Consider the following 17,602-nt stretch of genomic DNA (forward strand, 5'->3'; position numbering starts at 1 on the left):
ATTTACGCCTGCACTTTTAGGAGGAACCAAAAATCAAACCTAAAGCAGAGGAAGTAAAGGTATAACATTTAAATTCAGGATTATCTTGCAGCAATACGTAGTTATACAAGCCTAGCTCGTGGTTGACAAAAGAAAAATATGCACAGAATGTAGCAAATAAATGTGGCAAATAGAAAACACTTTTTAAACACCAATCATACACTTTTAGGAAGCGCCAAAGGTGAAGCCTAAACCGGACGAAATAAAGGTAGATAAAATGTTTGTCGTACCGTTTCAAAGTAAATCTAGGCTCAGTTGTCAGATTTTTAAAATGCGGTCACTCTGCACTGTAGCGATGATATGTATGACAAACAAACAATATTTTATTTTATATATACACTTATATTATATATACACTACTATTTTATATATACACTTTTAGGAGGAACCAAAAGCTAAAATTAAAACGGAAGAACTGAAGGTACACTTGTGCTATGCAACACTATACACATCATACATTTGATACAAGTAGTATACAAGAATAACAAAACAAAAAATAAGAAAAATTTAGGTATTATTTGGAGGTATCGTTTTTGCAATTATAATTTTAAATAAAGATTAAAATTAAGTAGAAATCGTTCGATACTCAAATAAGGTCAGGGGAAGGCAAGGTATACGGTACATTTTTTCACAATTATTTTTTCCACTTATGGTTATACTTTTCATTTACACACATTTATACATAAATATTATAATTGTAAAAACGCTTTTAGGTCGAAGAAAAGCCTAAGGCTAAACCAGGTGAAACTAAGGTAAACGAAATACTTGTACAGTTAACAAGTTAACAGAAACATACAAAATATAACATTAAAAATCAGAATTTAACAAATACAATACCATTATTAAATACTCGTACATTTTTAGGAAACACCGACGACCAAACCTAAACTAGACGAATTAAAGGTATATCAAACACTGTTATATATTTATCAAAATTAAAATTTTTACTGGAAATTTTAGAATACATAAAAAAAAACATTAAGCACTAAATATTGCGAAGACTAATTCAAAAAGTATAAATCTGTCGTAAATTATCAATATTTTATACATAAATATTATAATTATAAAAACACTTTTAGGTCGAAGAAAAGCCTAAGGCTAAACCAGGGGAAATTAAGGTAAACAAAACATTTGTACAGTTAACAAGTTAACAGAAACGTGCAAAATATAACATTAAAAAACAAAATATAACGAATATAATACCATTATGTTAAATATAGTCGTACATTTTTACATTTCTTGCTATTAAAAGAAAATCGCATTTTCTACCTTTTTAAACTACATAATAATATTCTAATATGTAACAGAACTGCATAATAATATTCTAATAGCTTATCATTGGATCTTTCGATAAAATGCCAAAAGTATTAACAAAAGCAAAACATTCCGCGTACAATTCTAAAAGAAAATCTTGCAAAAATTGCTTGCCACTTCACACACATTAATTAACATAATAAATTTATTTAAATATTCAAAAATTAATATAATTTAATATAACTTAAATTAATTTTAAAAAATGCGTAGGGCATTGAATTAAAGCAAACTTTGCTGTTTGCAGAAAGAGGAATCGGCAAAGAAACTTACGCCTAAACCAGTAGAACCCAAGGTATACTTGATAAAACACACATACATGATATAAAGACATTATAATCTAACATTTTTATATTTATATAAAATTTATATAAAAAATTAAAACAGGGTATAAATTTTACCAAGAAATATAATTATTTAATGTTTATATTTTAATTTACAGAAGGAAGAAGAGATCACTAAGAAAAGCCTAAAATCCGTTAAGGTAATTACAATTTTAAAAAATTAAGTAAAGTCTGTTAATAATTATAAACATGTTATAAACATGAATTTTTAAATATTAGTATTATTTAATATTGAGAGAAAAACATTTTTAATTCTCTTCTTTGTGATTATTTGCAAAATATTTTATGAGATTTTGGGGAAAAAAGATATATGTTAGTAATATTAAACTTTAATTCGTTTCAGCAACTCGAGGAAGAGAAGAAAACTCAAGAGAAAGTCGAGCTTAAGGTAATTTCATTTCTTTCATCACATCTATCGACAATGGTTCAAAGTAACGTCCAGTATACGTCCATCCTTAGTAGATATAGAAGCAATAACGAAATTAGTATTAGATAAATGTTTGATTTGATTTATTTATTAATATTTCATTTACAATTTTATGCGACTTAATTTAGTATTATTAAATTAATAATATTAGATAAGCGTTTTGTCCGTTCTCTTGCTTCTTGAAATTTGTTTTCAATGTACCGCGAAGCCAATACGTATATCGATACTTCACGAAGCTGTTCTCCTAACAACGATGTATTAATACAGCCAAAGGATGCCGAGACCAAACCGAAATTCCGTATACCACCGAAACAGGAAGTAAAAACCGAAAGATTTCAGGGGATTCAGCTTAAGCCGGTTTCGAAGAATTCGAAACAGCCTCAGCAGGCTGAAAATGGCGGTGTGGAACTTAAGGTAGCCCCGTTGAAGGGGGTTAACGCAATCTTGCCGCGCAATCTCTATGTTTCGCGCTCTCTTTTCTGTGTCTCTAAAACTTCCTCTCTAAATTTCGATTTACAGCAGTTTCTAATTTCGCACTGTTCAACAGCGCCGAAGCATATATATTTGTGCGCATTCCTATTTCTATACCTATGTATTTCAAGATACTTCTCACTCTATGTTCTTAATACAGATTAAATTAATCAAACGTTCTCACGGTAAACTTATCTTCTCTCTGTATTTATATTTGTGCGCATTTCCATTTTTATACATGTACTTAAAAATATTTCTTACACCATGTTCTTAATACAAGTTAAATTAATCAAACGTTCTCACTGTAAACTTATCTTCTCTCTGTATTTATATTTGTGCGCATTCTTATTTCTACATGTACTTTAAAATATATCTCACTCCATGTTCTTAATACAAGTGAAATTAATTGAACGTTCTCGCTGTAAACTTATCTTCTTTCTGTATTTATATATGTATATATTCTCTATGTATATATACATATATATATATATTCTATATGTATATATTACGGCATATATCTTCAAGCTCTACGCTGCGCTCATCTTTCTCCAATGTGCCCTAACTCTTCTGTGATTCACACTTAATCTATTTATGTTAATAACGACGTTAAAGCGACGTCTCTCTTAAGAGATCGATATCTTTTCTCGCATTAAATTTAATCTTCTCTGTCTTCACATATTCTTTTTTCTACACGCTCTACTTTCAATTACAAGGTTATCCGCAATATTTTCGAATAACCGAAATCTGTCCTTGCTATCGGCGACTTGAACAGGGATTTAAATCAATGCCCTGCCTGACACGTAACGGTGCTTATTTCCTCGCGAATCTCTTCGATTCTATATCGTTTAACGTTTGTCACGCAGAAAACTGAGAAGTTAGAGAAAGCTGAAGCAAAGAAGATGAAGGCACCTAAGGGGGCGAAGGAAGCGGGTTACGAACTTCCGGAGATTCCGGATTACGAAAGAGCTGTTTTGGAGAAACCTCGAGAATTCGATTTTGGCGAGTTCGTTCCTCGCGACAAGACGAAGCTCGAGAGACCGGTCACCCAGGTAAGGGAGGCAGTTAAGATCTCTGTACACGAACAATTTTACATAATTATCATAAATAATAATTTAAGAAAGAACAAAGCTACACATTGAAACATATTTTATAATCAGTTATTTATAAAAAAAAATTTATAGATTGATAGAAATTTTCTATTAGAAGTCTAACAATAAGTTAAATTAAATGCTTAATAAAGTTTTCGACTAATTATATTTTTTTTTGTTTTCATGTCGCCGTGCAGAAAGTCGATTCTAAGGTAAGCAATTGTCGTTTATTAATAACGAAGGTAAAATATTATTTTGCCAAATTGCCAAACTCGCACGCGCGAGGAATCCTGCGAATTTCGCAATCGTCATAAGCGTCGCTCGAGGACGTTTTGATCGAGCCTCGCGATACGCGGTTCAGGATAATTAATTTTTACGCCCTATTTACGAACGGTTTAATTATAGCCAAGGTGCGAATCTACGTAGCTTATTTTGCTTGGAAGTACGGGAAACTTTCAAAGAATCGCACGTCTAAAAATACTTATGTAGGATATTCCAGCACCAGATGCAAATAACGAGGGTTCAAATAGTATCATATATCTATAATACGGACAATTTAATTATTATTTTATTTACGTATACGCTTTGTTATTACTTTCAATTTTTTAACATTATGTCCCGCATTATGTATAATAATTATATTTTAAATTAATGTTCTGTTAAATCAAAATCTGGAATTACTCGTGGCACTCCGAGAACGCCCTTATTATTTCTTTAATTGCTTATTATATTTATTTGATTTTTTTAAATTGAACTATTTTCGAAATAAACAATATAGTTAATATGGTGCAAATATGGTTAATAATCCTTCGGATTAGAAATCAGCACGATTCTTTCCAGAACCATGACGTAGTATTTTAGCGTCGAAAATCGACCTCATATTTTCCATTCCCCTTGAAGACGCAGTGCCCCCGCGCCATAAATATCCACCTACATAATTCGCAATTAACGCGTTGCGAATGGACAGGGATATAGGGACAGGGGGAGAAAAGCGAAAAGGGGTAATAATCAGTCGATTCCAATCTTGCCTTGGCAAGCGATGAATGCCTCCTGTGCGACGCGCGACGTCGCGCCTGCAACTATTTTGGCGGATAAATGCTCGTATATCATCCCCCTGAAATCGGTTTCTCGTCGTCGCCGTCGTCGTCGTCGTCGTCGACGTCGTGAACGAGAAATGGGGAAAACATTGATCGCTATTTTCGGCCTTATTACGACCGACCCAATAGCAACTCGTGCTCGAATCGCAGGGTCAGTCGTAATCGCCCTACGTACGCGATCGTGTTAAGTCACCGCGTTAACGCCCCCGATACGTCGATATCGGTAAATTCATCGCGAAACTCGTTTAGATCGCCATCGAATAATGGTTCCTTATTAATTAAGAAGTCATTAAAGTGCGTATTTGTGGATTAAGCCAAAAAGATCGACTAACTGTGATTCTGTCTAGTTTTATTAATTCAAAGATTTAAATCTTAAAGAAACGTAATTCATATTTATCGAATAATATATCAGCATCCCCTTTTCAATTAATTGTATAAAGAAAAAGAGACTGTAATTACCTAAGAAATTATTCATTATTGATGAAACGTTGATGAAACGGGGCTAAATTTTTTTCCTGTTAGGATTCATTTACGGTTAATTGATGTAATCGGAAGAAATGCTAAATTAATTATCAAAATTTAAAAGAGATTTAACTTTTTGTTTAATCTTTTAAACGGGCTTGATCTCGGAGGAAGTAAGCGCTATTAATCGATCAATTTTCGATCGTCGCAGCCGAAGTTACCGGAGATTAAAGCGCCCGAGGCACCCAAGATCGAAGTTATCAAGGACGTGACACCGATCGGTAGCAGGAAGGGCTCTTTAGCACCCGGAAGCGGTGCCAGCAGTCGACGCGGCTCGCTCATACCACCCGAGGAATTGGGTCGTAGGCCCAGCTTGCTCATCAGTGACGAGGTATGTTACGGAATGTACTGTGTGATCATGAAAGTATATAGACTACCTTGTAGGGGACTGAGCTGAAGAATGCAACAGAGAGACAAAAGAGTGATATATTCAAAGATTCTGATTTAGTTTCTTCAAATTGCCAACTAAATTTTCAAGAAAAACTCAATTTATCTTTAATTTACATACTTTAAATTGTAAGACAAGCGACACTAATACAAATTAGTTAAAAAATAAAGTTAATTTAATTATCAGCTAATTAGCTATTACACAAGTAGAATTTAACGAGCTTAGAACATTGTTGCATTTTTACGTGCTCGCGAGATCACCCAGTTTGCTTGCTTTGAAGAAATCCGATGTCTAAGGAAACGGATCATTACTGAACTTGTTAATTTATTGGAAGAATCTTGTCAAATCGCCAGACATTGTTCCAATTAGCTTCAAAGTTCGGAAATAAATGACTGTGACGCGATCTATTCTAGTAGAATATTAAATCACAAATCAATATTAAGGTCTCATTAAGAGTCGCCCGATGTCTTATTTTATAATTGCATTAGCAAAAGAATTATTTCATTTGTAATTACCTGTTATTCTACCGCATGTCAATAAAGCAAAGAGGGTGATATGGCACACTTTGCACTCTTGAATATACATATATGAGATTACGAGAATTATTTAGAAAGATTATTTTAATGTATTTTTTAATATATTTTTTTAGGGAAAAGTATATAAATATAAAATGGATATATATATATATATATATATATATATATATATATATATTAAATTAATTGAAATATTTCAATTTATTTCAATATTATTAAATTAATAAACAATTTTTTAAAAATTAATCTAACGTATAAAATTGTGAGCCGCTTTTTGTGCAATACGTTACGTTACAAATATATTTCAGAGTGCAAAGTGCGAGTCCCATTAGGTAGATGATTAACGAGTTGCGTAAGACACTCGACGAACAAGTAGGTAGATGAGACTGGCTACTGCTGGTTGGCCCTAGGACTTTTTGTAGCTTTTTTTTTTGAGTTTTATGGTGTAAGTCCAGTGATGGTCTTAGTGGTCGTACTCGTGATAGATATACGCGCCGTGAATCCCCGACGACGAATAAGCTCGTCGAGTGACGCACGTCGCATTTAGTGTCAGCAAGGCGTGAGATTTAGAGTTTTAGAACCTCCCCTTTCTCATCAAATGAAAGATCCAGAGTTGACCAGCTTCTGAAGCATATACTCCTTCCCTCCTTCGTCTCTTCCCCCCCTCCCGCTCCCCCGGGAAAAGTCGAGTCGAGTCCCGTTATCTCCTGTCGTCAGCAAAGGCATTTCTCCCCCCCGAAAAAAAGAAAAAAATAATGGAAAAGCGAGCAACCTGCAACGCGTAAAAATCGAGGACGTCCCAAGATCGGTGCATATCGACTCGCGGAACGCAAGAGCCTGAAGAACTATAAACGGATGCTTCCTCCAAGAGAAGATCGTCGAAGAAACGCACGGATAATTGCCGACCATGTGTGGTATTACCTCAGCCGAGAGCGAGGACGATCGAAAGCGTTCCCCGTGAAACATGCAATCAGATATCTCCATTACATTCGAGAGATAAGATCTCACACTTTGCCTTAAAATAATCTTTCTGAATTATAATTAGCGTTACAGCCTTAAGAAATATTTTTAGCTCGACTGTTTATGACTACGGAGACGCTTTCGTGGTGTAAAAATAGGCGGAAATGCATTAATTAAAGTTACTAAAATTAAACAGACGCACAACTTGCCGTTAATTAATTTTAGTTAATTTCCCGAGACTTGGTTCGGTTTCAAGATAAAGATAAAGCGGGGAATGCGTTTCGATACGTCCAACACAGGGCGATAGGGCACACGTACGCCGGACGATCGCGCACTACTCTGTTATACGACGTAGACATATGTTGCAGCATCGTACATTGTGTACACACGCACAAACACACATACACACACGTGCGCATACAAGCATCTTTACCTCGCAGTAGTGGTTAATAGAGATTTGGTCCATAGGAGCATAGGAAGCTTCGTCCCGGCGAGGTGGTGGACGAGCGCAAGGTGAGATAAATCGCTGAGAAAAGCGCGGAAGCGAATGTCTCGTCTGCAACCTTACTCGACTACCAAATGCACTTTTATTCTTACTTACTTTTCTCACACACTCTCTCTCTCTCTTTCGTACACACTCACCGGAGTATCGCGTAAAGAGAATCAAGCGTCTGCACCGTCTGCACTCTGAAACAAGTGAATCAGAAATGTTAAGAACTGCGTGAAATTTAAAACCTAATCTCTTTTCAGTCTTGTGTCTATGATGGGGATGACGCGTGGCTCTTTAGCTTTGCGAGTGATTAGTAACTCAAAAGTCCGTGGTTCGATTCCGGCCCAGCCTTCATCTCACATATACCTCGCTTAAGAGGTGGAATGCCCATTTTTAATGGGAAATCGAAGGATTAAAGTTCCAATAGATTAATAATCCGTTTAAAGCGTCGTCTACCATGGCAGCTGGAGTATACAGTAAGACGTAAGCAGTAAGCTATTGACCAACCATAGTCGATTATTCTTGAATTGCAAAAATCCCATTAGTCAATAACCCACTGCTTACGTCTTACTGTATACTCTTGCTGCCATTGTAGACGACGCTTAAGAGTTTAAAGAATTATTGCATAGTGCAAAAGGTCGACGGTAAAAGAGATTGATTGAAATGATATATATTGGGCTTAGAATTGTTTGTGTCAAATTACCTTTGAGTAGAAGACACCTTAATCTCCCTCAACCAAGGGAAATTCGAAAAAAACCCCCTATGTCCATGAAGCTAGACATCGCTCCGAGATCTCGGACGGGGAAAGTTGACCAATCGCATTGGTCAATTGGTCGAATTATTTAAATGTGATTGGTCAAATTTTTTCTTCGTCCGAGATCTCAGAGCGATTGCTAGCGTCGTGGACACAAGGCTTTATTTATAAATAACATCAGCGTGTAAACTTTTTTAGATTTTTTTCATCAATTAGTTTTTGAGAACAAACTTAATTTAGTACTGAAAAAGATTTGTTAGTGAAGTGGAAACGTTTATTTGATATCAATTATAATTATGAGAATAAAGTTTTTCTTATTAATGTAATACTTAGCTTGTATCGTTGAGCCATTATTCCCTCATATTGCTTTGAGAACAAAGCTCAAGATTTTTATTAAAATTTTTAGGTCGTAAAAGTTTTATCACCTAATTCTTTATGTGTATTTCTTACAAAGCATGAAGCCAACGTATTTGAGACATGAAAAAAGTCTATTCTGTGCTGAGTTTTTGTTCTATTTAAGTAAATTTCGATATAAATACAAATTTCGATTTATTATTGCGGTTTTACTGAGATGCAAATTGTAATATTGGAAAAAAAACTAGTGTTATTTATAAAAAAGCTTGTGTTTCAAATTTCATGCAATTCTTAACGTTTTTTATTCTCTCTACAATCTTCTTAATGCAATTTTATTGCTAATAGGAAAATCTTGCATTCACGATTCTCTTTGCTCGATTTTGCCTGCTCGTTACTACTATTTACTCACTGTGGTCGTACTTTATGGCACACGATGCACGAAATCCACACGCATCGTCCTGAATCTAATCATGCACACTTTATGGCAAAAAAATGGTTTGATCTAAACTTGATTAATAAATAAACTTTACATTATCGGGAGCGAACAGTTAGATTCCCGACGATGACGTGCAAACCTTCACGTGGGAGAGTTCCAGCATCTTTTTATTTTCAAAAAACCTATTTCCTTTTTTTAACATTCTTTTTAATAGACACGTCGAAAAATCCTGTCTTTTGTTAAAATTTGTTAAATTTGTTAAAATAAAAAGATATTGGAACGAAACTCTCGCATGTGTCTCTCTCGATGTTTCTCGATATAATCGAAGATCTGCGAGTAAAAAAACGAATGCATCTTGGCACGGATCTGTTGCAACCGAGTCTATGCATCTCTGCCACTCTTGATGACAATAATAATAACAACAATAATATTAATTAATAACGCGAGATAAGGGGAGGAAGCCAGGGCCTGTCCGTGCGATGTGCGCGCCGAGTTGTCAGTTAATCACTCGCATATAAGGTTTCGAGTCTTCCCTGGCTTACATCTTCACCCGATAGATCACCCGGGTGTTCTTGGCAAGCATTGCGCCGCCGTAGACAGAGGCATCGGCGCTAATAAATGTCCCGTGCAGCGCGACAAGACGTGTGAATCATGCCTGACGACCGAACGGTCGTCTCATCGTTCGCGTGAAACACTTGTTATACCTCCCCGTTTCTGCCAACGTGCAATGTGCATCGTTATCAAATTGAATTATTGTCTCGCAAATTGATTTGCGGAGCGTCTTTGTCGCGCGAAAGTGAAAACGTCTGGTTGGACTCGTTGGACTCGAACTTATTTGCTAAAGTCGAACATCGGATATTGTTCAAAAAAATCTCTTTTGAAAGATTGTGACAAAGTTTCGAACAATTATATGTCGATAAAAGTATTTATGGGTGTAGATAATATAGCCATTACAGATTTATATATTTTTATATAAATTTTTATTATCGAGCTTATGCTACAGTAATACACACATTGATGTAATTATAACTTCATTGAGATAATGTTGCGATAACTCGTTTGTGACTGGCCACTGATACGCCCTTGCTTTTCCAATCGACTATCTCGAACCTTCACGTTGTAAAAAATATCAATAATAGTTAGAAAGTTCCAATTGATTTACGAAACAGCGATTATATAAAATCGCAATAAAATTATAGTACAAAATTGTAACGAAATGAATGCAATGAAAAATTCGACGTGACAGGCTCGGGACAATCGAATTCTCAGATTAATTATTCTTATACGAACGGCGATTCGCTCTTCAAGAGAGCCGTCTACTTTCATGCGATCACGCGCGAGCTGGTTGCACTTAAACTCACTGACGTATTAAGTTCACCGCCGAATCGCACTGTTCTGTCCAGCAATGCACCGCACAGAAACGCAAACGCACAAGCCGTCGGCAATAACGTCGGTAAGGCGAGCCTCGAACAGCCCCCGTTTGTGTTCGTCTACCGCGATTTTTCCTCTTTGTCCCTCCACAGCTCCCGACTTTTATTCTCTTCCATATATCTTCGGAGATTAACCGAAACTTTGCCCCCCTCTCTCCCCCTCGAGCGAATAATAAAAGCAGCCCTTAATCTAATCCGATGCAAGAAGAGTCAGTTCTCGCCCCTTGACTTTTTAACAGAAACAGCGAAGCCAGCGCGCAGGAGCATTTTTGTTTCCCATCATTTTCGGCATCATCGCTTTTTGCCAACTGTTTCCGTAAAAGAAAAGAAGGTATTTTGATGTCTGTTCTGTGTAAATCTACGTCGGGAGACGTTAACAAAGATCCCGCGTTAACAAAAGCGACGAAAGAGGAATTATCTTTACGATGACGAGCAGTCACTTGACCCCTCATGTGTTCGTCTCTGTGATTTTTGCAGTTGGGAAGGTTACGGCCCGGTGAGGTGTTGGTGGACACAAAGGTGAGATTTGTGTTCGCTATAACACAAAGCTTACCTGCTCAGAGTACCATACACCAGCAATCTTCCGTATTATGTATTGCTCTGTTTTTTTTCTCTCTCTCTCTGTCCTACGGATACATCCCTTTTTGAATTTTTGTATTTTTCTGCGCCCCCCCCTCCCCCAAACGCTCATGATTTTTAAGCGTCGTATTTCGCTACCCCCCCCTTGTTGCCCACGAAAAGACAAAGATAATAAGAGCCCAGCAACTAAAACGAAGACTAAAAACGTAAAAATTCGGCGAGGAAAAGTCCCCCCCCCCCCCGGTGAGAGAGGCAAAAGCAACGCCACGCGTTACCACGGGACGGCAATAATAATATTAATAATAATAATAATAATGACGACATGACGATATTAATAATAATAAAAAGAATAATTCTGCGACATGTTTTTTAACTGAGGTTTTTGAGGTTGCTGCTGCTGCTGCTGCCCGCTATACTGTAAAACACGCTAGCCGCTATTTTCTCAACCACACCGCGGTTTAATACCGGTTTAATATCTCTTAATATTATATGTTCGTGAGAGCATATTGGCAAGCAATTTACTGATCAATAATCTGAGTTTTCTTTTCTCTCACATCGAAAGACGAATCATCCCCCTTTTTCCCCCATTGTATCGAGCACACTCCCCCGATATGAGTCCGCTGCGTGTGGACCACCCACCTCAGAATTCGAAAATTCTAATCTCTCTCTGCCCCCCACCCCCTCTTCTCTGTCTCTACCTTTCTGTCTCTATCTCATCTTTTATTTTTTCACGCACCACACACAGACTAAGTCCGGCCGACCAGGCGCGCTGCAAAAAGAGGTTAGCACAATATCTCTGTTGTGCGTGTACGCATATGTATATTTTTATATTATTTTATATTATATATACGTTTACATATACGTTATCTCGACGTTTATTTTCTTGTTTATTGCGTGCTTAAAATTTGGAAACTATTTATACAGGATATTTCTGAATAACTTCCAAAAATTGGTTAATATAGAGAATTGTTTATCTATTAGCAAAAACATATTTGGGACTATTACCCATTCTGAATAAAAAGTTGCATCGGAGCTTTTACGGAAAAGTTTGGTCAAAATAAATCAGAGAGTTAACATTCTCTTACGACGCAAAGATCCGCCGATTTCTTTACAATTTTGTTACGAAAAGATCGCCAAACCAGTTAATTTTATACAAAGTTTTTGGATGTTATTCTAAACCTGTATGTTCTATAAATATTTTGCAAAGAGCACTTTCTCGCGATGGTCAACGCCGGCGAAATGCGTTTGCAGACGGTGTTACCTTTGCATTGCGTCGATTTATGTACGAACTTTGTAATTAAGAATTAAAAACATACGTATGGATCGATTCAATGTATGTAACGCCTGAAGGAAGCTCATTGCGGCCGCGTTGCGTAAATTCTGCTTATTAGTTCGAGCGGATACACCTGTACATTTTATGCGGCTGTATAGATGCAGTTTAGACGCAATTGTAATGGTGGTAAAGAGATTGGAATTAACTTAACCAATAATTCGTTATAATTTGTTGTAAATAATTTGCGGGAAAAAGTTTGCTGATGTATTAATTTCGCTTGTGTCTCGTTTTGTGTATCACGAAAAAATTATTCATGATATCTACCACCATTAAAAATTAAGTAGTTGCAGCACGACTCGAGATCAGACTTGTCGCAGTAGTGCAACTTTATTTTAGAGTTCACGGTATACTCCAGTGAGTGAAAAAAAATGTTTAAAAAGTTATTTTGTGTAAAGTCATTTTTAAAAACTTCAATTTAAATAATTATGTGTTTCTTGTCGTTAAAATAACTTATTATTCACGCGAAATTATTTATCAATTGTATACGTGGCAAGTATTTTACAAACATTATAATAGCTTGCCAGTTTGATAGATCGACATTGGAGATGCCGGTTCTCTTCTACAATTTTGCATATCGCTGCGATAGATTTGTGACTGAGCAGTTCGCTCTTATATGTCAAAGATATTTTTATATATGTGTGAAATAACTTATTTATGTAGAATTTTATGTATAGGTGTAAATATCCATCGTGCTCACACTATATGTGTCAAATAGATTCGATCGAAATATTCTCATTTTCATCGTCACGAATACGGTGTCGCTCTTTTAAAAAGAAAGACCAAGTTTGTTCCAATTATGTTATCGTTCTGATTTATAGATGTATGACATCGTATTTGTGCATATCGTGTAGATATCGTAACGTGTCTCTTTGTAAATAATCCTGATAACTGAATTTCCCGTTAGACGAATATTCGAACGGCAATTTAATTGACGGGAATCAGATTTTGGTTTACGGAGTAAGCAATCATTTCATCGCCAAAGCAGTGAAAATAGTCATTCATGTCATACACATCATGTCGAATCCATGTTTCTCTTTCTCTCTTCTCCCAACTTTCTGTATAATATCTTCTGTTAATTTTCTTAATGTATTTTCGTATTTCTAACATCGACGGCTTACGAGCACAGGCCAAGAAATATCGCTAACGATGCCTTATCGTAGATTATCATGATTAAAATATAATTAGATTGCACTAGCGAGGATAATAGCAATTAAATATGAAAAATAATATAACTTACAATTAGTGATATGATGTAGTGTTGCAATATTAATTCTAATATTGTAATTTTTTAATAATTACAAAAGAAAGTAATTTTTTAAATTTCGATTTGTACGTTCCTTTTGTTCTGCAAAGTTATTTCTCTCTGTGCAATTTAATCCCGTCTCTTGACCGACGACGATTTCAAATAATAATTAACTATTATGTCACACGGCTTTAAATTCTCATCCCACGCGTAACTCGTGACTCGCACTTTCGTACATACTTTGCGATTCACACCATCGTGGCAGATGCGTTTCGCCACGATTTCACACACTGAACGTGCATCGACGCACGAATATCACATTCTCATCATCGTAAGAATACGAATTTCACCATCGAACGAGCATTTCTCATTCGTTTCTAAAGTTGAAAGCAGGAATGATGTAAAAATACGACTTTGGTACTAATTTATATTTTCCATTATGACCATACAAATTTTGAAGAAATATTAAAATTATACCTTCCTGCTTTCTTCAACCTCTTATTCATCTGATTAATATGTTCCCTTTCTATTTCCTTTGTCCGACTATGCGTACTCAATGGATTCTTACACATTTAGTAAATTATTATTTATCATTAATTATTTGAGATATTTTCTTTGTACGTAAACAAAAACAAATGTGCGGAAATGGAAGGCAAGTAAATTGATATTGTCTAACATTTCTTAAATAATTTGTTTAAAAAAATATAAATGCGATATATGAGATTAATACTTACAATTAGTCGCTAAATCTCAGAATTGAGTAAGAAAAACTCCTGAAAACGCAGTGACTACACGCGATTGGAGAAATTGCCACGGATGTCGGAAAGTCATCATGTGAAATTATCCATACTTATCGATCCCATCTTGCTAATCAATGTATTCTAAGAAGTGGACGAGTTTTTAGCACTGTCACTAATACTATTAAAACTCACTCGATTTGGTGACTAACACATAGTAACTAACGATTGAAACGTAATGCTGATTAATAATGTGAAATAACCTAATTGTAAATAACATTAACTCACAATAATTAAACGTAAATAAACGTAAGTAATAATTAAAATGTTAAAAAATATGCGACATCGCATGAGCGCTGTAGATTTTTCAAGCGATAACGACGACTTCCATTTTTTTTACTTTTTTAATAACTTTTTTTGCAAAAGAATAATTTAAGAAATAATAAAATTAACTTTTATCACGAAATAGAAATTACGATCAAAAGAAGCGCTTGTAGAAAACAACTACCCATAAATGTTCATCTAACTGTCGTCTTCTATGTGATATTATTATAGGTATGTATTGTCCATTAACTACAATAGATCGTAATTTTCTTTGATCCTTGATGATGTACCGTGGATACAAAATCAAAATTTAATCTTGCATCGACGGAAGTCGTCGCGCGCCGTGCTTCAAATTTTCTCGCTTTATTTAAAAGCTTTTCAATGTCTATGTAAAACACGACGATGCGCGTGTAAATTCGCTGACGTTTTCATTTGAATGGCGCAGCGTCGTCGTCCGAGCACAGCGGACATCAGAAGACCCAGCGTGGCGGACCTCGAGAATAGGATCAATTTACCTAGCACACCTCTACGAGATGTTGGACCAGGCGGACCACCCCAGATCGTCGATGTCGAGGAATCGTACTCCGCCGTCGAAGGTAATGCATTTTGTTTTTAACCCGTTGAAGTCACATGGGGTCCAGTGGACCCCAGGCTTTTTTTTTTCTTTTCTTAAAAGTATACTATTTTGAGAGTAAAACGCACAAAGTTTTTTTGCTTATCTCAAAAAATTTTGATAAATTTTTGTGAAAAAAGTCAAATTTCTCGAAAAAAAAAATTTTTTCTCGCGTTTTTTCAACATAAAAAAATTTTTTAAATTATTGGATTATCAAGAGGAAGTCATAAATAATTCCAGTTCAAGGTTTGAGTCGATACATCAAAAAGAACGCAAATGGAAACTGTTGTGGGGTCTATTGGACCCCATGGGACCTCTACGTTACTTTTAGGAGGTGTGACCTCAACGGGTTAATTAAGGGTTAATAAAAAAGGGTTATTAACCCTTAGGAAATAATTTCCTCAAAATCGACATAATTGCAGCAATAATAATAATGTTTTACATTGTAAAAATGTTTTTTTTTTATTATACTATTATTATAAGAATGTTGATTCTATTGATATTTTTTCGCAGACTCGACGGCGTATCTCACCGTCGCGGTGGAGGGCACGCCCGCGCCAACTTTCAAATTCTACAAGGGCATCACCGAGATCATCGAGGGTGGCCGCTTCAAGTTCCTCACGGACTCGGAGACCAACACGATCACCCTCTGCATGAGGAAGACGAAGCCTAACGACGAGGGCACTTACAAGATCGTCGTGAGCAACATCCATGGCGAGGATTCCGCCGAGATGCAGCTCTATATTTCGGGTGAGTCGAGTTAATCGTGCAAAACCCGAATTTTCCATTTAATTTACTTATATCTAAAAAATTTGGACACTATATCACCATTTAATTTAATATTTAATATATTTTAATATTTGAAATATTAATAATGGCATATTTGCTTTGTTATTTGAAATTTTGATTTGTGGAATGAATTTATGACAGACGCCAGTGGTATGGACTTCCGCGCAATGTTGAAAAAGAGGAAATACCAGAAATGGAAGCGAGACGAGGCCGAGCAAGAAAAGGTAGACTTGAAGGAAGTCGAGAAGCCCATGCCGGCGTTGAAGAAAGTGGAAAAGGTACGTGTCCTCATTTCTACACACATACACATACAACGCAAATGATGTAAACTGTGCAGAAAAATTAATATTATTAAGTTAAATTTGTAATCAACGTAGAGCTAAACCAGAATTTATATGTATAGGTATCATTCAACGTATGTCGATATCTTCAACTTTGAAACAGGTTTAATTCGAATAAAATTATTTCGCATAATACTTTCAAACAAAGTTGGTTACGCATCACCTTTATAATCGCCATCAATATAATGCACATAACGGTGGTGTGCGAATGTGATTTCAGCACGTCATTAACAGCCTGATGATGTCTTCGTGAATGTGAAAACAGGTGACACATCGATGTTAGATATTCAACATAAATCTAACACCGCCTGTTGGACTCTCTACTCAATCTATTCTATAAATTCACGTTTTAATTCGAGAGTCTCTTTTCCTTTTAATTTCCATTTGACAATTAAGTATCACTAAGATACTTAATTTAATTAGAAAGAAAATAAGGAAAATAAAAGGAGACGCAACAGACTTTCTTCATTTCTTGTTTAAATTAACATTACAGAACATATTCTAGATAGATAATTAATTAAATAAATACATCAAACAATTCTTTTCATTTAGCATAGTTAACGGCAACTTAATAGAGATATAATTTTTGAAGATGGCACATTTTCAAGATCTCATTGTCAGAAAGCATTTTCTGCCTGTTCTTTTCTCTCTGTTTCTCTTTCTCTTCTTCTTTTCTTTGTCTACCTCTGTCTCCTAGTCGCTACGAAGCGAACTGCAAGTGTCGAGTTGGTTCCAAGACGGCGAGGAAATAGTCATCTTGGCATCGGGTGTGGAGATCTTTCGAATTTCCCTCGTCAGGAAGGGTGAAACTAACTGGAGCTGGCTCAAGGTCTTTTTCCACGAGCGATCACACATAATAAACCCCAGCAATGATATGACAGCATGACGATTACGAAACATTACGTTTAAAACACTGACAAGACAGAGTTAGAGAATCTACTGTTAGCCTTTATTTCTTTAAATATTAACAGATTAAAGTAGTAATGAAAATATAAC

General features: G+C 35.7%; 1 protein-coding gene across 8 annotated transcripts in view; it reads left to right on the forward strand.

Annotated features, from left to right (window-relative positions):
* LOC139818020 (twitchin-like) overlaps nucleotides 1–17,602 on the forward strand; it is a 111,002-nt gene that overhangs the window by 38,783 nt on the left and 54,617 nt on the right. For 6 of the 8 annotated variants that reach the window (XM_071786414.1, XM_071786415.1, XM_071786416.1 and 3 more), the window contains 18 exons: nucleotides 21–59; nucleotides 209–247; nucleotides 422–460; nucleotides 753–791; nucleotides 904–942; nucleotides 1,119–1,157; nucleotides 1,598–1,645; nucleotides 1,793–1,834; nucleotides 2,038–2,082; nucleotides 2,389–2,535; nucleotides 3,456–3,641; nucleotides 3,878–3,892; nucleotides 5,451–5,630; nucleotides 7,652–7,696; nucleotides 11,125–11,166; nucleotides 15,309–15,459; nucleotides 15,990–16,226; nucleotides 16,407–16,543. In XM_071786414.1, coding sequence (XP_071642515.1) covers nucleotides 21–59; nucleotides 209–247; nucleotides 422–460; nucleotides 753–791; nucleotides 904–942; nucleotides 1,119–1,157; nucleotides 1,598–1,645; nucleotides 1,793–1,834; nucleotides 2,038–2,082; nucleotides 2,389–2,535; nucleotides 3,456–3,641; nucleotides 3,878–3,892; nucleotides 5,451–5,630; nucleotides 7,652–7,696; nucleotides 11,125–11,166; nucleotides 15,309–15,459; nucleotides 15,990–16,226; nucleotides 16,407–16,543 — 1,509 coding nt within the window. The remainder of the gene's footprint in view (nucleotides 1–20; nucleotides 60–208; nucleotides 248–421; nucleotides 461–752; nucleotides 792–903; nucleotides 943–1,118; nucleotides 1,158–1,597; nucleotides 1,646–1,792; nucleotides 1,835–2,037; nucleotides 2,083–2,388; nucleotides 2,536–3,455; nucleotides 3,642–3,877; nucleotides 3,893–5,450; nucleotides 5,631–7,651; nucleotides 7,697–11,124; nucleotides 11,167–15,308; nucleotides 15,460–15,989; nucleotides 16,227–16,406; nucleotides 16,544–17,602) is intronic. The other 2 variants (XM_071786422.1, XM_071786423.1) reach the window with 2 other exon arrangements.

The sequence above is a fragment of the Temnothorax longispinosus genome, chromosome 8, assembly GCF_030848805.1.
Source record: "Temnothorax longispinosus isolate EJ_2023e chromosome 8, Tlon_JGU_v1, whole genome shotgun sequence".
NCBI lineage: Eukaryota > Metazoa > Arthropoda > Insecta > Hymenoptera > Formicidae > Temnothorax > Temnothorax longispinosus.